At 56.0% G+C, this 20,625-nt stretch overlaps 8 protein-coding genes across 8 annotated transcripts; 3 read left to right on the forward strand and 5 right to left on the reverse strand.

Annotated features, from left to right (window-relative positions):
• Positions 1–127: 127 nt before the first annotated feature.
• On the reverse strand, positions 128–979 carry WHR41_00076 (uncharacterized protein; the record flags this gene model as incomplete). The annotated part of the gene is made up of 1 exon (XM_069368682.1): positions 128–979. The coding sequence occupies one exon, from the start codon at positions 977–979 to the stop codon at positions 128–130; it is 852 nt and encodes a 283-aa protein (XP_069234104.1).
• A 628-nt stretch (positions 980–1,607) lies between these two features.
• WHR41_00077 (uncharacterized protein) lies at positions 1,608–2,408 on the forward strand (the record flags this gene model as incomplete). The annotated part of the gene is made up of 1 exon (XM_069368683.1): positions 1,608–2,408. One exon carries the CDS (start codon positions 1,608–1,610, stop codon positions 2,406–2,408), a length of 801 nt encoding a protein of 266 aa, XP_069234103.1.
• A 963-nt stretch (positions 2,409–3,371) lies between these two features.
• On the forward strand, positions 3,372–4,972 carry WHR41_00078 (uncharacterized protein; the record flags this gene model as incomplete). The annotated part of the gene is made up of 4 exons (XM_069368684.1): positions 3,372–3,690; positions 3,763–4,072; positions 4,127–4,394; positions 4,457–4,972. 4 exons carry the CDS (start codon positions 3,372–3,374, stop codon positions 4,970–4,972), a joined length of 1,413 nt encoding a protein of 470 aa, XP_069234108.1.
• Positions 4,973–4,980: 8 nt separating this feature from the next.
• Positions 4,981–6,976, reverse strand: WHR41_00079 (uncharacterized protein). Its single transcript, XM_069368685.1, has 2 exons — positions 5,416–6,976; positions 4,981–5,361 (listed from the first exon to the last, which is right to left on the reverse strand). The coding sequence occupies exons 1-2, from the start codon at positions 5,525–5,527 to the stop codon at positions 5,102–5,104; spliced, it is 372 nt and encodes a 123-aa protein (XP_069234107.1). The 5' UTR covers positions 5,528–6,976; the 3' UTR covers positions 4,981–5,101.
• Positions 6,977–7,196: 220 nt separating this feature from the next.
• WHR41_00080 (uncharacterized protein) lies at positions 7,197–8,318 on the forward strand (the record flags this gene model as incomplete). Its single annotated transcript, XM_069368686.1, has 1 exon — positions 7,197–8,318. The coding sequence occupies one exon, from the start codon at positions 7,197–7,199 to the stop codon at positions 8,316–8,318; it is 1,122 nt and encodes a 373-aa protein (XP_069234336.1).
• A 1,110-nt stretch (positions 8,319–9,428) lies between these two features.
• Positions 9,429–13,525, reverse strand: WHR41_00081 (uncharacterized protein; the record flags this gene model as incomplete). Its single annotated transcript, XM_069368687.1, has 4 exons — positions 9,429–11,031; positions 11,079–11,149; positions 11,204–11,270; positions 11,670–13,525. 4 exons carry the CDS (start codon positions 13,523–13,525, stop codon positions 9,429–9,431), a joined length of 3,597 nt encoding a protein of 1,198 aa, XP_069234337.1.
• A 580-nt stretch (positions 13,526–14,105) lies between these two features.
• On the reverse strand, positions 14,106–15,053 carry WHR41_00082 (uncharacterized protein; the record flags this gene model as incomplete). The annotated part of the gene is made up of 1 exon (XM_069368688.1): positions 14,106–15,053. The coding sequence occupies one exon, from the start codon at positions 15,051–15,053 to the stop codon at positions 14,106–14,108; it is 948 nt and encodes a 315-aa protein (XP_069234334.1).
• Positions 15,054–15,300: 247 nt separating this feature from the next.
• On the reverse strand, positions 15,301–18,360 carry WHR41_00083 (uncharacterized protein). The gene is made up of 3 exons (XM_069368689.1): positions 17,805–18,360; positions 15,909–17,743; positions 15,301–15,854 (listed from the first exon to the last, which is right to left on the reverse strand). Exons 1-3 carry the CDS (start codon positions 18,019–18,021, stop codon positions 15,615–15,617), a joined length of 2,292 nt encoding a protein of 763 aa, XP_069234335.1. The 5' UTR covers positions 18,022–18,360; the 3' UTR covers positions 15,301–15,614.
• Between the last annotated feature and the right edge of the window lie 2,265 nt (positions 18,361–20,625).

The following is a 20,625-nucleotide window of genomic DNA, read 5'->3' on the forward strand; positions in this document are numbered from 1 at the left end:
GGCGTACAGCATGCCCGAGGGCGCCTGTCTGCCATAGCTTGCTCTATCAGAACCGAGCACGAGGGCTAGTAAGCGGCGCCTAAACATGGCTATCGGTAGGTGTGATGATTCCATGCACGCCACGGAATCATTCCTCTTGCGGGACCTCGCCGTCCGCGGGTATGTCGATATCGACGACGATTGGCTTGTTGAACGCCTTCGCTCCCCGGCCATGGCTTTTCGCCATGATGCTCGCATTCACCACCGCCGTCTCCCTGCCTCTCCGCAACGCACACCCGCCCCGCGAGCCCGTCAAGTCGAACAGCGACTGCTTCCTATTGCCCAGCCCCGGGTCTCGCCACGCGGTCACACAGTCGTGCTCACCCTCAGCCCCGTCGCTCCAGCGAATGACTTCCCCCCCTCGCCCTTCATGACAATGCCCGCAGACGTGCAAGGAAGGTCTGACCCGTCCCAGCGCTTGCTTGAGCGCAGGACAGCCTCCCCGAGTCCAATGCGCGCTGGCGTCCAGATGGCCCAGCGGAGGGGTGTGCGTGATGAGGACGTCGATGTCTGAAGGCACGGCTGACCACAGCTCTCCAGCTGCGTCCGCCGGTGTCTGGAACGCCCACTGCTTCTCTCCCGAAGAAGCGAGAGAGTACGGCGATCCGAAGACCTTCACTTTCACTCCCTTCACCTCCACCACTTTGCTCTCGTGCTCTAGATAGACCAGCCCCTCGTCCTCCCTAACCAGCTTGCGCACCTCTCCATCAAAACCCTCGTGCCGCTCATCAAGCGCCAGATCGTGATTCCCCGCGACAACGACCTTGACCGCAAAGTCGGCTTCGCGCAGCCAGGCGAGAGCTTTCTGCAGCTCGTGTGGGCTGCCTCGGTTCGTGAGGTCGCCGGCGTGGATGAGGACGTCGCCCGCGGGGAGCGTGAAGCCTTCGCCGGGCGAGGCGTTGTGCGTGTCTGAGAGGCAGGTGAGGCGGAGTTTGGGCATGGTTTGATGGGTGCGGTAGTAGTTGTGATGTGATTTTCTGCGTCAAATGGCATTTGATTGAGTGCTCGTGACTCGGAGGTGCTTCATGTCCGTTTTCTTCGTTTCCCCGTTGTTCACTTCAGCTGATGCAGCGCTCGACGGTGATGACAGCAGTGGGCTGACGTCGAGCTTGGTCTGGCACCTCAGCCATGTAGTGGTTCAGTCCGCCACTTCGATGTTCCTACAATTTGTGCGAGCAACTGTCACTATCAGTTCGATTAATAAATGATGTCTGTGTCAATTATTGGATCGCCCTAGAAGGTATGCTCCAATGACCTCGGCAGTTATTCCGCACCGTGGTTACAAAGCGATGATGTAAATGCGGAGTTTACAAACGCAACCCCTCCGGACGTTCCTGAATATCAGAGTGGCGGCCTGAACAATGCTCTAGCTATTCTTGACTTGCATGTTGCTCAAATTATTTTCCAGGCCATTGACACGATCATCTACTGTAAAACCAAGGCCAACTCCTGTAAGTGGACAGCTACATACAGCCATACCAGCAACAACCATTAAAGCTCACATACTCCCACAGAACCACCTCCTCCACTCACTCCAAGACAAATCGCCACACCACACTCTCACAACCATGTCCGACGCGAAGAAACTCCGCACCCACCCGCAATACGAACTCCTCTACCACCCCTCCATCCCCGGCCGCGGCGAGTTCATCCGCCTCTGCTTCGAAGCCACCGGCGTGCCCTACACCGACGTCGCCAACGAGAAACCCTCCGGCTACGACACCGTGCAATCGATCTGCATGAACACCTCCCTGACCAGCGCGGACTCCAACCCGCCCGTCTTCGCGCCGCCGGCCCTCCGCGTCCCGGGCGCCGGCGCAGACGGCAAAGCCCTCGTCATCGCCCAGACGCCCAGCATCCTCATGTACCTTTCCGAGCGCCTGGGGCTGGCGCCGGACGACGAGGCCGCGACGTACCACGTCTACCAGCTGGCGTTCACGGCGCTGGACTTGAACAACGAGGTGCACGACACGCACCACCCGCTCGCGGTGGCGAAGTACTACGAGGACCAGAAGGACGCGGCGCTCGTGAAGGCTACGGATGTGAGGGAGAACCGGCTGCCGAAGTTTTTCTCGTATTTCGAGAGGACTTTGAGGTTTAATGAGGAGAATGGGGGCGGGGAGGGGAAGTATCTTGTTGGCGGGAGGTTGACGTTTGCGGATCTGGTGGTTTGGCAGGTGATTGATGGGTTGTATTTTTCGTTCCCGAAGGAGATGGAGGCGAGGAAGAAGGAGTATGGGAAGTTGCTTGACGGGTTCTATGAGAGTGTCAAGCAGGAGGGTGGGCTGAAGGAGTACCTGAAGAGCGAGAGGAGACTGCCGTACAGTCAGGGGGTTTTCAGGTACTACCCTGAGCTGGACAGGCAGTGAGAGTCGTTTTCTAAGGAATGGTATGCGAGCTCAAGTTGTTTGGAGACCAGGGCTGGCGACCACACTACATTACACGAACAGATGCTTCAATTTGACAAATAACGACTGCAAAGCGAATGGGCTGCAACAAGTGACAAATGCTCTGCGCAACCGAACAGAGCACTGAACATGGAAAAATCCACTTGGCTATGCCTTGACTGCTCAGAAGCTTAGGATCCGCCTGGCGAAATAGAGTACCAAGACTGTCGCGTGTCTATACCTCCGCCACCAACAACAACCGCACTCCACTTTCAACGTCAACGTAGGTCCGGTATCTCTTCCATACCATTCTGAGACGCCAACAGCAATCCTCGCGATGTTACCGTGGTATGTCCAAGAACTAGAATTCCTCTTCTCATTTCGCTTCGAATGAGTCTGTGTTGCCAAGGGCGATTTATGCTCACAAATACGTTCCTGCGCTTGCAATACGGGCGCCGCAGGATTAGTGGTACCTCGATTTAGATACAAGCGAAACGGCCAAGACTACTGAGCGAGGGCTGTGTATTTCTACCAAAACACGTGCATCTCGAGTGAAGCCAGCTGATTGGGCGGCAGGGGTTCGAAGTCGCTTGCCCCAGACTTCGTCCTTCCTTCAGCTGAAGTCCGAGCAACTTCACATCGTCGCTCATACCATCGACATGCACTTTTAGCTCCCTCCGCAGTAAAGCACTGTCTGTTGGGGGCGTTGTCGAAGGATGGAGACATGTCTGAAAATACATCCAACGGATATTGAACCGTATGCGACAGGAGGGGGCACGAAGATGAAGGTTATGTATAAATACCGATGTCCTATACCATCAATTCAATACAGTCCAAACACAACACAATTCAGAGCATTCAATCCCCTTTGTCAGCTTTAGCATTTCATTTTCCAGTCGTTGACTTCCTCTATCGTACAATTTCTTTGCAAAAAGCACACTCAGCATGCATTCTTTCTCGTTGACCTCAGCCACTGCCACCGCGGCGCTGCTCGCCGTGGCCAACGCCAAAATACCCCAAGAGTTGATCGACAGGAAGCTGCCAGATTGTACCTCTACGGGCTTCGATGCAATTGAGGACAAAGGTACTTTCTGGTACAACACTGGCGCCGAGCAGTTTGCCGACGACTTCATCAACTCCCACCCCAACTCCGACCACACCACCTGGGTTCAGGAGCTTTACCATGATCTCTTTCCCGACACTACCATGTCCGACTACGCCTGCACCGACCCGGATGCGCCATGCAACTTTGCAAAGGAGTGTGGTATGTCGAAACCCGCAATTTGGCATGGTGCCCTTCTTCGACAAAAGCTTGCTTGCTGAACTTCTCCCAAAGATGCATACAACGCCATCGGTAAAGGCGGTCTGTACTACCTCTTCGAGTCGCTGTCGAACTTCCACGCCTACATGGGCGCGCTGAAGCTGAAAATGCTCGAGAACGCCTTCACTCAGGCCTCGCAGGTCGGCATCATCAGAGAGATGCTGAACCTTCCCGACGGCAAGGCAGAAGAGCCCATCAACTTCTTCGCACTTTTGAGCGGAGCAGCCTCCATCGGTAGCACGGCTGCCACAAACCCTGCTCACGCCGGCGGCCTCGCGGCGCTGAGTGGTGTGTTCAGCTTATTGAACGAGGTCATGCCGAAACCGTGAGTTTCTGAGTGTAGCACAACCAAGATATCTCGCCTGCTAACAGCCATTAGTGAGGATGCCAGAGACATGAATGACGAGGCAACCGCAGCCATCTCCGCGTTGGTCGGACAGGCTGTCAAGCAGTCTCGCGAGGAAATCGTTAAGGTCGTCGCAGCGGTCTTCGGCAAGTTTGGCCACCTCCAGACCGACATCCCTGAAGTCATGCGCCGCGGAGGCGTCAAGAACCCTGCCGTCTCAGTCCTCGGCTGGGGCGACTGGCTGAAAGACAACGGCCTGAATGGCCTCCAAGACCTGATCGACGACATGGCCCCGAAAGTCGTACGTCGCCTCTCCACCCCCCTCCCCAACTTACAGGCAGCAGCTGCTAACCTTCCCACCAGGACCAATCCCTCCTCTGGCAAATGGCCCGCCTCTACAAGCGCACGTACGTCGTCGTGCGCACCGACCTCGACGTCAACGAATGCACGAACCCCAACAACGCCTGGGACGCTGAGAAGAACCGCTGCCTCGACCTGCTCCCCTGGGACGGCAGCGTCGACGGCACGCTGGGCGGCGCCAACGACCTCAACGACATATGGGGCAAGTGGAACATGGACCCGTTCACCACAATGCGCAACGCCGTCGACTGCTGGGAGGCGAACAACGGCAAGATCGGGCCCGTCGTCATCGACCGCAACTGGGCTGACTCCAGCCCGCCTGCGTGCTACTTTGCTATGACTGTTCTGAAGGGGAGTTACAGCGATATTCAGAAGGGCACGCTGTGGCTTTCGGGCGATTTTGCTGGGCAGAGCGGCATGGAGGACAAGCTTTGGCCGAAGAACAAGTGCGATTCGGCGCTTGAGCAGGGCGAAGAGGAGTGCAACTATGAGTGGAAGGAGGGAGGAGAGGAGGAGTAGAAGTAATCTTAGCACACCATTCCTTGTGTACACACGGAGGCTGGCATAGACGATTTGGTACAGAGACGGAGAGATGAGATGCATTCACGGCGTCGGTTGCAGCATTTACTTATAGGAGTCCTCGGTATCTCAATTGTTGGTGTTGAACTTGTGCCCGCACTTCGGACAGGTGTAGAAGATCGTCGTGCCTTCGTCCGCGCTGCGCATCTGGACTTCGCTGAATCGCATCTCAGGGTGCTGGCATTGCGGGCACTCTTCCGAAATCACTTGCTGCGCGGCGGCGATTTCTTGGGAGATCGCGAGGGTGGTAAAATTGTCGCGTTTGCGTTGCAGAGCGGAAGGGAAAGCCGTGGATAGGGAATTAGATGTGGTCTCTTCGGGCCATTTGTCTAGCAATGATCATGTTAGCGTTTGCTTTAGCAAATACGCAAGGCTGGACGTACTCGGGTTCACTGTTTCGCACAGCTCGCAAGTGATCTCTGGCTTGTCTGCTTTGTTGAGTCGAGGTAGGAGATTCCCGCAGGTCTTGCGGAACAGCAAACCGATGAAAGCCATGGTGTGCTATTCGCGGGGTTCAGGAGCAACGTGAGTGTTTGGAAAGTGATTGGGTGGCATGTGAACTGGGCTAGGTTTCATCCTCTGCGAGAAGCCGGCCTTTCCTGCAAGGTCGTACATGAGCGTCACGCCTCACGAACGGCTGCCTTCACTGATGAGCAAGCGGACCAATGAATGTTGAGCGCCCGTTTTTCACAGTTCCCTACAGGAGAATCAATGATGACAAGAATTGCTTTCATAATAGCACCTTACTCTCACCACTTGAGAGAGCGACTTGTTCCGAGCTATTATCATCTCCTTCCTTCTCACACCGAGATGAACCGAGGGACCGCGCGCTTCCTTCCCGGCGCACATTGAAAGGAGCTTGAGCTGCAGCAATCAGCCAAGCCAAGAAACCTCGACCTCTCTCAGGAGCTTCCATTCGCTCGTATAAACAGTACTTGGCCTCGTACTTTTGCGGTGTCTCGCAGTCTACCATTCTGTCTTCCCCATCTTCCATCGATTGTATTACACCTTCTTCCCCTGACGGCTTTCTCAAGACAGCCAGGGGATACAAAGGTGGGTCGGCGAAGGACGCCAGTGGAATATCGGCATCGGAAAGCCCGCCCTCAGTGAAGAAGATAGCTTCCGCAGATTCTTCGTCTTCATTAGGTATCAGCGTCTCGTGGCGTTTGCGTCGACCATAAGATCTCGCACTCTGGTTACGCAGCTTTGCCGTATGATTGTGATGGTGGTTGTTGAAGGCGATCAAGAGCGTGAGAGATGCCCTTACGTCGTCCTCTGCCTTTAGTAAACAGACACCGATCCATTCCGGTAAGGGCGGCAGAGCTCCATTTCTCCAATCCTTATATCCGTGGTCACCAAACATGGCGAGCGGCACTACGGTGCGAAAGTGCTCCAAATGTGATATCCCATCAATGGCATCTTGCCTCGCGAAGACTGGGACGTTGGGATGCAGTTGACGAAGTTGGTTTCCGTCGGTAGGCAGGGTGTGCTTCACCACCGCCGCATCCACAATTGTTTCTAGTCTTTCTAGCTCGTCCTCCGCTGAGCCATTGCTCTTTCTTCTAGCCTCTGGCTGGCTCTCACCAGCTAACAGCTCAATGTCCCTCAACAGCTCTTCCACTCCGTTGAGGGTCTGGACGGCATTACCTATTGCCAGCTTTGGGTGCTGCTTCGGTGTGGCTCGAAAATCTGCAAAGAAAGGGTCCACCAGTATGTTGTAGAAGAATCGTGAGCCATGTCGAACGGCATGCGACGGTCTCGGAATCTGAAGGATGTAGGTGCTGCCGTGCAGACGGTGGAGGATCGGGCGGCGTGCTGCTAGCTCATGTTGGATGGCGTGTCTCAAATCCAACTGCAGCTGCACAGATGGCTCATCCATTTATGAATCGGACTAGGCGGCATTGCGAAACATCAAGGGTCCTGGAGAGGTGTCAAGCTGTGAGAGCTTGTGGTAAGTTTGACAACGGCCGTTGGCGTGTCAATGCCCACAGCTTCACGGCAGCGGGCCTGCTGATCTGATCCACCTGCCAAGGTGGAGAAGTCCTACCCCAAGCGTTGAACATCATTAACGGCCCTCTTCTCTGTCGATCACTGCCAGGCCCATATTTCAGTTGGGCTCACAGTCCTAGACGTTAGTTTTCACCTGTAGCAGAGCTCTCCGGCCATGGGCAACGAGTATCAACCTTCCCATGGGCCTCCCCCGAGATACACCGGTCAGCTTGGGTCAAACAACCCCTCCAGAAATCAAATACAGGGTCGCCCAGAGCAGCCGCCGTCCTACCAGCCGCCCGCTGGGCCTCCTCCTGGATGGTCCGATAAGAAGCCCTCCCATCAGAACGACGAATACCTGCCTCCATCAGGTCCGCCACCGGGACATTCATCCACGAGCTCAGAATTCCAGCCGCCTCCAGGCCCTCCTCCACGCCATGGTGCCAACGAACCAGCACCGCCACCCTATGATCCATGGATGGTTGTCCCGGATAGCAGTCTTTTGCCACCACCGCCCTCGTTCAAACAAGACACGTCGCCAACAGCGAACGCCGACTGGGACGACGCAGCCCGTGGCCATGCTTGGATCGATCGCAACCCACTCTGGCAGCCACGGCAGCACGACCAGCAGACCGTGACCCGCATCGCGCACGGTGATATCCGCCTCACCATGCCGCCGGACACAACGAACGTGGCGATGTATCAGCCCGGTCTTGGTCGCACGAGCGTTCGCACAAACGCCAAGTGTCAAGACACTATCTTCCTTTCTGACATTCCCGTCTTCGCTTCGGCTCAGCACAATCCACTCGTGACCGAGAAATCGAGAACGACTTACTACGAGCTTGAAGTCAAATCCATGGGCAACAATGTCGTGGGATCAGGCGACGCTGGAATCGCTATTGGCTTGCTCGCTCCGCCGTATCCGTCATGGCGCCTACCTGGCTGGCACCGTGCATCTCTTGGTGTGCACGGTGATGACGGACGGAGATATGTGGACGACTCAGATGGCGGTAGAGATTTCGTCAGCCCTTTCCGGAAAGGAGATGTCGTGGGTATTGGGATGACCCACAATCTCCCCACGTACGCGAGCGGGAGAGGTAAATGCGAGGTGTTCTTCACGAGGAACGGAAAGAGGGAGGGTCAGTGGGACCTTCACGAGGAGACAGACCGGGATTTTGAAGGTGGTGATGTAAGGGGCCTGGAGGGCGAAAACGACATTCTGGCTGCAGTGGGATGCTTTGGAGCGGTCGAGTTCGAGGTGAGGTTTCAGCCTGCTGAGTGGAGGTTTAGGCCATGATGTGATCGATGGGACTGGGCTATGATCTATGATATGAATGAAACGGCACGATCTACAACGACGTATCCATGAATTTCTCTGAGGTGCTGAATGACCTTATGAGTGATCCCGTATTTCTGAAGCTCCATATCGACATTGCCACACAGAAGGCCCTACAGACACATGCTCAAAAACATACTCATTTCCACCGAGGACTCCAAGCAGCCTCATTCCAAGCCTGCCTTGAGCTCCCAGCTCCTGGATTGAAAGGACCTCCCCGCGACTCTCCCCTCAACCGATCAAGCACCTCATCACCCGGCATGTTCCACCCGTGTATGCGTTGCTGAGCTTTCAGCGCAGCCACTTCCTTCTCAAGAACATTCACTTCCCTCCGAAGCTCTTCGAGCCTCCTCGCGAATCTAGTGTGCGTCGTGTTCAGCTCTTGCAAGTCCTCGGTGATGTGGCGCTTCTCCAGGATCCTGTCCCAGTGGCCCTCCACCGCAGGATCTGTCACCCAGTCTCGGACGTAGGTTTCAAGTGCTTCAATCCTGATGGCTAGGGAGTCGTATTGGATTTGCTTGGCCCTCGGCCGGACCGAGATTTTCTTTGGGTTTCCGTTAGGACGCTTGGGTTGGAACTTGGGTGGCATTTTTAGGAGCTTAGGACGCTTCTGCCAGATTTTCTGCGGCACTCTTGAGACCTTGTTCAACCCTGTGGGCCAGAGCTTGAGCGGCATTTCGGCTTCTGTCGACTGGGCGAAGACGAGCGTTGGGACTATCGGCAAACTCGACTTATTATGCTGATTGCGACTCTGGTTTGCTGATCGTTTTGTGAAGCGGGCAACAAACACCTGTCTGTGGAAGAAATCAAGCTTCGGAGGCAAGATGTAATGTTTGTGTGAGGGGGCGTGATTGCAATAATCACGCTGACGAGGCACGTTCTCTTCAACTTCTGGTGCGTGCACTCTCGCAAAATAGCTTCTGCTGCTGCATAATCAGGTCAATCCTACAGGGTCTACTATTCCATCTTGGACAAGGACTAAGGAGCTGAGTGTGGGTGGCCTCGATCATGGAGGAAATGGCTGGAGAGAACATCTTAGGTGGGTAGGTATCCTAAAATTCTTATCCTCCATCATTCTGTTTCCGCCTCCTGCACTTCCAACATATTCAAACGTCGGATCTCACTCCACCGTGACCATTTCCCCATCTCCAAGATGTTCATCCTCCTCATCTTTCCGGACGGATTCCCAACGACCACGGCTTTCCAGTCATCCTGCTGCCCCGTGGCTCCGCCGCCGCTCGTTCTGTTCACAGCAATCTTTCGCTGGATATTCAAAATTACGCTGTCAGGGATCACCTGCACGCTTTTCCACCGCCACAGCACGGCCAGCAGCAGAATCGTCAGCACGAGCAGGATGCCGGCAGTGATGGCAGTGCTGATTTGGGCGCCGATGGCGCGCGTCATGGTTCCCGAGACGGCTGTCGCGGCGGCCGCGAGGAAGAAGCCAAGACTCTGCGCGACGAAGAAGCCGGCGCAGACTCTAGGGAACGAAGAGTAGTGCGTGCGGCGCTTCTTCGTTTGATCAGACGGATGCAGTGAGTTGATGCCAGGTTGGAGATCGGACACATCGAAAGTCTCCATGACGATTCCGATGCACTCTGAGATCGCGAGGTTGGAGAGGAAGCCGACCAGGCCGACGAACATGACTGGTGCGAGCCAGTGCATTGGTGGTCCTGGCGAGGTGAGGGTGTAGGCAATACCGGCGAGAGGGAGGGTGAGTGTGAAGATGCAGCGGCGCGCCATGTGTGAGGTCCAGATGTACCGCCTGTGGTGGAATGTGTTGCTGTCGGTCCGCTGTGGAGTGGATCTCGATCGCGAGAAGAGGTTGGCATGTGTCAGGGGTACAGCGAGCAATGCTCCAGCTGCTAGACTTAGAGTGGCAAGGCCGACATAGGTGGCGCGAAATTTGTAGTCGCGTGACAGTAATGCACCGAGTAGAGTAATGACAAGGACGACCTGTGCGTAGATCCAAGCCAGGTACAACGTCATGAGAAAGAATCCAGGTTGAAAGAGCATGCGCATCGTCAGGACAAGGCCAGCAATCATCTCTTCAAGCCACCACTTCGGACCCGTCTTTGAAATGTGAAGCTTTACTTCTCCGCGGGCGAGGCGACGCTTTACGTTCTGGCTCGGAGGGTCGAAAAAGTGAATGAGGGAGCGGCGGTAGGGTGACGGCCGAGTCTCAGGCGCGACGACGTTGACGAAGAGGAAGAAGGCGAGGAGCACAATGACCAGATAGAAGCCCCAGGCAGGGTTGAGCTTTGATATGATGCAGGCGCCTATGCAGAAACCGACCGAAAGCGATCCAATATAACACCAGCACCAGATTCCCAGCCATAGGCCAACACCACCTCCTTGTCGGCGAATATCCTCTTTGACGACTACCTCCTGATGTGGTCTTTCCGACATCAAAGAGGCGCCGAAGAGGTCAAACAGGGTTGGTAAGAAGTTGATGTTGGCGAATCCCATGGCAAAACCAGTGAGAATGCGTGGCAGGAGTAGGCCAATGCGAGCAACTAAAGACCACGGGTCGCGGTACCCGGCCACAGCAAGAGCCTGGGGGAATTGGAGCGGTAACATGAGAGCGAAAGCGGTGAGAGTGTACATCTTCCGGCCGTGAAGGAGCGGCAGCGGCCAGAACAGGAGAGTAGTGGTGCCAATGCCAATGTACAAACTGCGAACATCAGCCCACGTCATGTGAATATCAGGCTCATTACATACAAGACATTGCCCAAAATGACCCTGTGATTGACATCTTCGATCTGATACTGAATTCGGGGGACCTCTCCAGCCTGAAAGTGTCAGTAGCCGCATATCACCTAATGTGTCAGTGCGTATTGACTCACAAAGATGCCGACAATCAGACCGATGAATACAGTGTTCAAGCAAGCGATCGTCGCCACAATCCTCTTTCTGATTGTCTGCCATTCTCTTGCAATAGGCTGGCGATGATGTTGGCGGCCAAGCGAAACATCTTGACCTGGTTGAAGGCTGATGTGACGTTTTCTAGGGTGATGGAGATCGACACTTCCTGGATTTCGTCTCGCTGCGCTTGACGTCCCTTGACTCGACGATGTAGGAGTAGGCGCGGTGCTAGGGGTCGATCTCGAGCTAACCCGTGGTGGCACAGGCCGAGCAGCTGGGATGATCGGGGCTGGTCTGCTTGGTATAATTGTATCCTTGACACGTAAGCCCCTTGGATCATCGACGTTCCTTGACCCTCGTTTCAGACGAGAAGGAAGGCCAAGATGGTGAAGTTGTGACGGGTCGTCAAATCTGGGTTTGGCCTGTCGACGCATAGGATGCCCATACACAGGGTCTCTTGCAGGCTCCGGTCGGTATATCTGAGGTGGCGTGGCGAGAACAGACGGAAGTGCTTTGAATTGGCGGGGTCTGTAACCAGTATCGTCAGAATCACTTGGGCCGTATCGGAGCTCATCCGTCGAATAGTGCCGGCGGCGACGATGGTGCTTGTGCAATTTGGTAGCGCGATTCAAGTGAGCAGTCGCGTTGTTGAAGACGTTGTTGACTTCATCTTGCCGTCCTTCGTGTGCTGCTCGACCAGCAAGGCGGAGCGCCTCCTCCATCAGCTCGTTCAAGCCCTGTACGGCATGATTGAGCTGCGTGGAAGTCTGCCTGAGTTCGTCGAGATCGAGTCCGCTGGAACTGGACCTAAGGTCGCGCCTGCGGTGACCATGCCACAGATACGGAGACGAGAGAGCATTCCGAAATCCAAGCTGCGGTTTCCTCTGGCCAGACGACACCGTCTCGCTCGACATTTTGTCAGAGCTGCTTGATCTGCGGTAGTTGCTATAATCAGAGGCAGAAAGATCTCTCATTCCCTTATGATCAGGCTCTTGAATCTGGCGGGCATCTTTTGTTGGAACAGCGATCACTTTAGGTACGATATCCGGATGAGTGTGATTTGGAGTCCAATAGCTTGTCAGCGGGATGATAGCTGGGGGTATTGTCGGATCCAAGTCCTCTGTGAGATCCGAGCCCACGTTTCTGAGACCTGCTACCACCCCCAAGAGGGCCCCTTTGGCATACTTCGCAGGATCTGCCACTCTTCCTGGCTGCCAGTATCCAATCTTGGCGGGGTCGATGGCTCGCTGCACATCTCCAACCACATCCTCGAGCGCACCAACTGGTTTCAGAACCTCACTCTCAGCTTTCTGAACCACACCACCAGCTTGAGCCCAGAACTTCTCGGGCTCACTTGCCCTCTTCGTCTTGAAGTACCCAATCTTGGTCGAATCAACGCTCTTCTCAGCCTCCTCGGCCACATCCTCGAGCTCGTGCCCAGCACTCAAAATCCCGCCTTCAGCCTTCTTCACCACACCCTCAGCCTCCGTCCAAAACGCCTCCGGCTCCCTCACCCTCCTCGACTGCCAATACCCAATCTTCTCCGGCGCCATCATGGGCACCTCCCCACCTACTTCCTCCTCCACCCTCCCAACCCCACCAAAAACCTTCTCAACTCCCTCCGGACCCTTGAGCCCCCGACTCCTCTCCGACCGCCAATATCCGAAACCCTTCCGCTCCTCGAGCGAAGCGGGGACTCCATCCTCCTCAAGCGCAGCAACAGCACGTCCCGCAACCTCCCCGACGACCGCCGACGGCTGCTGTTGTGGCTGTCCTCCCGCTCCGGCGAGCTCCTGCTCCGCAGCCTGCCCCGCGTCCGCCGCTGCTCGACTCGGCGCCGGTCCTTGCGCTGGCGCCGCGCGATCGAGTCCCGGCGCAGCGGGCTGCGGTCCGACTGGTAGCGGTCTGTCGAGCGGGAGGGCGAGGGAGCGAGGGGAGCGAAAGTAGGGAATGGTTGCGGGGGGGAAGAGGGGTGCCTGGGAGCCGGGCTCGGAGTCTTCGGGGAGGTAGGTGGGAAGAGGTACAGCTGGTCCGGGGACTTCGGGAGGCTGAGATTGGGTGAGGGTGGGGGTGTTGTTGGGAGGTTGGGCAGGGAGGTACTGGTCTGGAGGCGAGGCCAGGGGACTCGTGGAGCGGGCGACGTCACTGGGTTCTGCTGGCTGATTTGGGATGGGGGCGCCATCGTCGTTGTTGTTGTCCGGGGCGGGTTTGGGGTCGGGTGCTTTGCGCTGCGCACCGGTTTTGGTCTCGGGTGTGATTGCTATGGGGTCTTGGCTGCCGACGGTAGGCGAGGTCACAACCATCGCAGGGACAGATTGAGGTTGGAGTGGATGTTATAAGGTATAAGAACGAGAGACTGGTGACTGTTGATGCATGTAAGGAACGTGGGATAATGTGAGAGCAGGTGAAGTGAGGTAAGAGAAAGACAAGGTAAGGGTGAGGTCAGGTAAGGTACAAGTATACTGGAATGTAATGAATAGATCACGAGTGATGTTCTAGAAGGGAGTCGCCATCTCAAAGAGTGTGTTATGGACGTACCTGCAATCGTCTAGCCTCTCAATGGCCATAGAAGCGGAAGCCATGAGTACTCCCTCTGGCAGCAGCACCTGGTCAAAGGCGGGCCGTGGAAGGGGCCAATAGGAAAATTCAAGCTTTTGAATCTATCATCTTCTTGGCTATTTTCAGTGGCATTGACCTGGATAAACGTCGTCAGCACGCTTCCAAGGTTTCAATTGCTGCAAATGCTGCTCATCAAGGCAAAGTTTCGAGCAAGGCACTTACCATCACTACATAGCGTCCGAACAAGCAAACTATCGTTCCAAGCCATCATAATCATCATCACAAGTCGTGTATTTCACCCTCCAGTCGCTCACTCACACCATCTCACCAAGGAATGCCACCCCCATAATCCTCAAACCTGACCTTCCCCTCACTCACATCCGGATAGACATCAAACCTCCTCTGCCCATAAACGGGAATATTCCTCCTGACCTCCTCCAGCCTCTCCGGCACCAGATCCGCATACAGAATCCCCTCCTTCTCGTCCAGCTGCTGCACGACCTCCGCATCCGGATCGACGACCATGCTGTGCCCCCACGCGTGATAGTCCGCCTGCATGTCCCGCGCCGGGCTGCACAGCGCAACGTAGCACTGGTTGTCGACCGCGCGCGCGCGCGCGAGCAGCTCCCAGTGCCGCGCGCCGGTCGTCAGGTTGAAGGCGCCGGGGTAGACGAGGGCGAAGGCGCCCTTGCGGGCGGCGATCAGCGCGAGCTCCGGGAAGCGGATGTCGTAGCAGATGGCGAGGCCGAGCTTGCCGTAGCCGGGGACCTCGAGCAGGGTCACCTTGTCGCCGGGCGAGAGCACCTCGGACTCGTGGAAGGAGATCTTGCCCGGGATGTCGATGTCGAAGAGGTGGACTTTGCGGTGGCGCGCGAGCAGCTGGCCCTCGGAGCCGAAGGTCAGGCTCGTGTTGTACCACTTGTTCTTCTCCTTTGAGTATTCCGGGATGCTGCCGCCGACGAGGGTGATCTGCGCTTCCTTGGCGACGGCGCTGAGCACGTGGTAGCTGGGGCTCTGGTCCTCGGGGGGCCCGCCGCCGGCGCTGGGCGAGCCGCCGATGTCGAGCGGCGTGAGCTCCTCGGCGTACTTCGGGAAGTACTTGGTGCCGTAGGGGCTGTTGAAGCACTCCGGAAGGACGACGAGTTTGGCGCCGGCGCGGGCGGCTTCTTGGACTTTGGAGCGGGCGGCGGCGAGGTTGGCGGCTTTGTCGGCGCCGGCGGAGAGCTGGATGAGCGCGAGCTTGAGGGGTTTGGCGAGGAGTTTGGAGGCCATTATGGTGGGTTTGTGAGGCTGCGAAGCTCCTCAGGTGGGTTGGGTGAAGGTTGTGGGAAGCTTGTCTTCGCAAGCTCGAAACATGAAGACGGGTGGTTGCGACAAGTCAACAGATGACGTGCCGAGGTCGGCGTTTGACAGCCGTCCGGCGAAAGTGTGATTCAGCCCTGTGGACAACCTTGAGCTCACGGAGACCAAAGTCACGGAAAGTGGACGCCAAAAGTGGACAAGCAAATGGGATCGAAAGCAGGTAAGACTGAGTTCTTGCACAACGATAGTTATCTCGTATTATCATTACTGCACAGAGACTGGAAAAAAGAACACGGCGCGCTGGACATCGCCGGAAAAACAAGATCTATGGTGCAGTGTGCCCGCCCAGCACGGGGCCCAAGAAGATAGATGAAAAAGGAGAGAAGCTTGCGAGGACGAGCGCTTCGACTCGCACGGCGTCAGGCGCCTCTCTGGCCGCTAAAGATGCTTCACAAACCAAATAAAGATGTTATTTTCCCCAAAAATCCCGTCAAACACCGCGCGCCATCCTGATAACTCCAATGCTGCCGCTCAGTCGACTTTGATGGCAGAGTAGATCCTCCTGACGAATGCGTACGCGGTCAGGAAGCCAATCGTGCCCATTAGGAGTCCGTAAACGGCGCATGCGAGGCCGGCATACGAGAAGAAAAGAACGGTGTTGGCAAAGCCGGTGATGTGCAGCTGGGTCGCAAAATAGTAAGCCGTGTAGGCGAAGACCCAGAAGGCAGAGGAAGAGCCGAGGAGGAAAGAGTGCCATTGCCAGTTGTAGTTCTGTGGAAAAAATCAGCAAGATTCGAGCGTTGGGCTGAGTGAATGTCAACATACCTCGGAACAAAGCTGGATATAGACGCCAATGACAGTGGTCTCCATCACGGCAAGGATTAGAATCGTGGAGACGACGGCAAGGAAGCCAAAGACGTAGTAGTAGCCACTCTTGTCCTGCCACAGGCTGCGGAACAGGAATAGAAGCTCGATGAAGATCACGGCAAAAGGAATCAAGCCTGCCACAAGGGCGGCCTGAAGCGGACGTGCGTACCACGGCTGGTACGGAATCTGGCGAGGGACAGCATTTGCTTTGATCGGGTTGCTGTAAGCACCACTGCGGTTATATCCGTACCAGCTACCGACGTAGACCAGCGGAAGCTGAACGACGAGCCAAAGAAACACGAGGGCAACCAGGCTGCCAAGTGGGATTGCGGTTGATGAGGCGTTGGCCCAGACGAAAAGGTTGAGGATGAAGATGGTCGAGAAGAGTAGTCCAGGAACGAGGACCGCAGTGACAACCGCGTTGTGTTTCCAGAGAGTACCGTTGAACGTTTTGTAAATCCGGGCAGAGAAGTAACCGCTGAAAGCACCAGCGAGGATGAAAAGCGAAATGCCAACACTGACGAAGCCACCCCGGAAGCTTGGATTGAGAACGCCAAAGCAAGAGAGGGCAACCAAACCGGTCGACATCACAACGAGCTGCATTCCAGAGCCGATCAGGGGAGCGAGCAATTGACCGAGTGCAGGTGCACGGAAAACGTCGCCGTGGACAAGCTTCCAGCCGGTAGTATCTTCAGGAAGCTCGTCGTCAGAGCTGGCATCATCAGCGCCCTCGCTGTCACCTTGGTCAAGAAGGCCGCCCTTTTCAAAGCTCTTACGCGGAGACCTGGGAGACCTGAAGCCCTTGTTGCGCTTGCCAATCCGAAGCTTGCCATCTTCCAGACCAGATTCCCTGTAGCCCTTGATGTCGCCTCGCACGGTGCGAGCGAGGATGACCGCGACGACAGCAGAAAGTGCAGAGAAGATGACCAGCGAGTTGATGATGGCCAACCAGTGAATCTTAGAGCTCTCCTCCTGGTTGACGAAGTACAAATCCCATCTGTTGGCCCACTCGATGTGCTCATCCTCGCGGAAGTAGACGCTGTAAGTGTAAGGAATGGTGAGCGTTGCATCCTCGTTGCCGTCGTCAATTTCCTCCGGGTGGTAAGAGGAATCCAAATCTCTCGGGAGGGTCGCGTTTGCCTTCCGGGCCATCGTGAGCTCCATACCGTTGCCCACCTCATGGAGGTTGGGAGGAAGTCCATTACCGTCACGGTTGGAGGCCTCGATCGATTTCGCATAGACCTCGAATCCAACGATGACCTTTTTCCCTTGTTCACCGTCCTTGCCAGGAGCAGCGTGGTATCTCACAACGAGAGTGACGTGGTTGTTGATATAGAACCTCGGCTTGCCTGTGGTTGGCGAAACGTCCTCGTAGCCCATCTTAAACCCAGAAGCGTAGTATTTCCTGCTCTTGTCTACGGTCATGAAGCTGGTGGCGCCTGGAAGGTTGTCCACAATCCACTCAGCGACGTAGCCGTTCTTGACGACCTCAACTGCCTTCCTGAGCCCTGCGCGATCGACCTTTTGGCTGCAAAGGTAGTGTGCCTCGTCGTCCTTTCCCATTTCCAGCTCGTAGTCCGAGACCATAATACGATCGCCGCGGAGCACCTCGCCGAGGTTGAGTGCGACATTAGAGCCAGAGATAAGTCCAGTACCCTCACGTTGCCTTCCACTGGGCGGACAGACGAAGGGAAGTTCAGAGAAGGCGTATTGTATTTGCGTGTTGTCGCTGTAGATTTTGTTGACAAAGAGTGGTATGGAGTCGCCGTCTCTCCACGATTTGATGGACCAGCCTGTGTCCTAGTTAGTGACTGCTGTGAATATGACCACGCGTTCTCGTAGTCGTCGCCATACCAGGGATGTAGAAAGCCTGCGCGCACTGCAGGCAGAGCAGCAACGCCGCCCAGCAAGCGGCTCCTATCCTAAAGTCGGTGGCCATGGATGCGATTCGCGAGTTCGCAGTAGCGAAGGCGGTGGTGGTGAAGAAGAAAGAATGGCGCGGCGAGTGCTCTCGAGAGGCACGGCGAGGAGCTTCAGCTGCGGATCGACAGGATCGCTGAGTCCAGGCCATACGGTGCGACGCAACGCAATAGAGCCAGACAGAGGCGTAATCAAGCTAAAGACGAGCCGTCACAGCAGCGGCTGACTGCTGTGCAAGGGTAGCGACGGAATGCAGAAATGGTGAGGAGTCGGCGCAAGCGCAAGCAGCGAGCTTACGGTGCAGGAAAGCAGCTTCCCCTGCACTGGGGATATTGCGAGGGCTGGCGCGCGCGGGATAGCGAGTGTGGGTGGTAAGGGCGAAGGCGGCGGCGGCAAAGAAAGAAAGGTAGGGCACGGTATGCGGCAGGGTTGAAGGAGTGAAGGGTGGTGGTGGTGGTAGTAAGCAGAAAGGGAGAATTAGCCGTTGATGGCAAATGTCAGACGCAGCATTGGGAGGATGGGAGTGCCTGGACTCGGATGGCAGTTGGCGCTAGCGACCAAAGAAGCTCTCGCGTGGCCGGCGCTTGCGCGTCGTGGGCCAAATGCAAGCGGGGGGCCGCCCGGCCGCGGCGGGTTGAGGGGGCTTGTCCCAGCGCCACCGAACGTCTGCCAGAGCCGCTTATCTCTGATCATCTCCGATCATCTTTGATTAGCGAATCACCCGATATTTGATTAACACCACGGTCAATAGAATGGTTAGATATCGACGAGAGGCAAACAACCACCCATATATCTCGCCTCTCTCCAAGCCTTCTCACCATGTGGAGCTGCCCTGCGATCTCGGGACAATCATTGCGCCGATCATGTCCATCACCCTCCATCGCCACTCGCCCTCCACCACGCCACGCGAACCTTCGAGGGTCTGCGGACACGGACTTGGGTCCCTGTCCGGGCAGCGGCACAACCCGTCTCTCACCATTTTCCGCCTGTCAACTCATCTAAAAGTTTGCAGGTGTTGCAAGACCACCACGCGTTGAAGTACAGGCAACGTATGAGGCTATCTGGCCAACAATCTGGTTTTCTTAGTCCAGAAGAAGGATCCTTATTCTTCTGGAGAGAAGACATATGCAGAGGTGATCACTTCATCACAAACTCACGGGCCTCAATTTCTCGGATGAGCGATGGGCCCCTCACCTCACGCGTCGCGCACATCCATCCACCTGAAACACCAACCTCCCGACCATATAACACGCCACAGCGGTCTTCCCAGTCAATGTACGCGTCGTTGAGCCGACAGGCGACCTGGACATGTGATTTTCCGGCGACCGTTCGAAGTGCCGTATCATGCCTCAAACCAAATGATTACTTGATCCCGATGCGTGCATTTGCTCTGCAATCGACCCAATATCGCTGCACGCCTTGCGCAGTGTAGCCGCAAGACACGCAATCCTCATCACAGTTCCCGCGTCTGATCTGCAGGCGCAACCTCCTCCACATTCTCGGGCATCGCACCCATACCCACCGTACATATGCCGTCGGTCGCCAAAGTCACCCTGCCAGTCTCAGCAGCTGCTCGACTCACGGCAAAGCGATCAAGCCTATGCAGGGTGGTATTGTTGAGCTTGGCCTCCGCCTGCATCGCCTTCTCGAGACAAGCAGGATCGTCTGGCGACCATCCCGTGCCTGTCAATACGACCCGCAACGGACTATCTGCCGTCTCGATGCTGTGCAGCAGGGCCATCACCTTGCCCACAACCTGGTCCCAGTACGACGCACGCTCGATACCATTCCTAGCCTGCACTCCCAGACTCGTGAATGTGTTCCACGGCGTCCACTCGCACCTTGGTCCATCAGCCCATAGTGAGAGAGCCTCCTCAGTGAGATCAATGTTGATGCTAGTCCATGTCATGGGCAGCCACTCCCCGATTGCCGTTCTGTTCAAATGCCCGTATCTGACAGCGTAGAACCCCGCCGGAATGACCCCGATCAGCGCGTGATTTTCCATGATCGACAGTGGATCGTCTTTCGCTGATTGTCGGAAGCCCGCCCTGTGCACGGCGCCGGAGAATCTCGACAGGATGGTAAGGAACCAAGCCGAGTCGCCTGTCAGCCAGTCCCAGCTGGCCATGTCGTCGACTTCAGGCTCAGGTGCGATTGTCGTCCAGAGTAAGCTGGGCGCCGCCAGCGTGACGCAAGGCCAGGCTGGGAGTGTGTGGTTATACCGTGCCTTCAACACGCTTTCTTACGACTCCCTCAGAGCGATGATCTCTTCGGCGAGGGTTTCGACCATTTCATCGCCAGGAAAATTTTCAAATTGAAGGATTCCGTCGAGAGACGCTTCAGCCGTGTCCCAAACCCAAGAACGTATCCAGCCAGTCCACGACTCGTCTCGACGTGGAATTGTACTCTTCAAATTTCTCCGGCGATCGGGTCGTCCCCACTCCACAGCGTATGGATCTATCGGAGATGTCTCCTTTGAATGCGCTGCTTCGCTCAAGTCAAGGCAGCTCGTCATCAAAGAGCGATATTTGGGCCCGCATTGTCTTTCGACGAGTCCCTCGGACGAAGAGTACGGCAGCGATATGGACGAAATGACGCGGTCGAGAGTGAATTCGATGCCAATTGTGGCCTGGTCTACGATGTTGATCGAGACATGCGTGCTTGCGGGCGAATTGGCCAAACCAGAGCACACGAGATGACAAAGTACTAGCAAAAGGATGTACATTACGACTTTACGAGGAATCTGTGAGCGCCG

Source organism: Cladosporium halotolerans (genome assembly GCF_011745625.1).
Source record: "Cladosporium halotolerans strain TM138-S3 chromosome Unknown Sca1, whole genome shotgun sequence".
Lineage (NCBI taxonomy): Eukaryota > Fungi > Ascomycota > Dothideomycetes > Cladosporiales > Cladosporiaceae > Cladosporium > Cladosporium halotolerans.

What these genes read in the sequence shown, in the direction of transcription:
- WHR41_00079 (XM_069368685.1), bottom strand. Translation starts at nt 5,527, where the DNA reads ATGGCTTTCATCGGTTTGCTGTTCCGCAAGACCTGCGGGAATCTCCTA. An exon ending in GTGCGAAACAGTGAACCCGA is followed by an intron (nt 5,362 to 5,415) that starts GTACGTCCAGCC and finishes GATCATTGCTAG; the next exon opens with ACAAATGGCCCGAAGAGACC.
- WHR41_00083 (XM_069368689.1), bottom strand. Translation starts at nt 18,021, where the DNA reads ATGGCCTGGACTCAGCGATCCTGTCGATCCGCAGCTGAAGCTCCTCGC. An exon ending in GCAGGCTTTCTACATCCCTG is followed by an intron (nt 17,744 to 17,804) that starts GTATGGCGACGA and finishes ACTAGGACACAG; the next exon opens with GCTGGTCCATCAAATCGTGG. An exon ending in ATATCCAGCTTTGTTCCGAG is followed by an intron (nt 15,855 to 15,908) that starts GTATGTTGACAT and finishes TTTTTTCCACAG; the next exon opens with AACTACAACTGGCAATGGCA.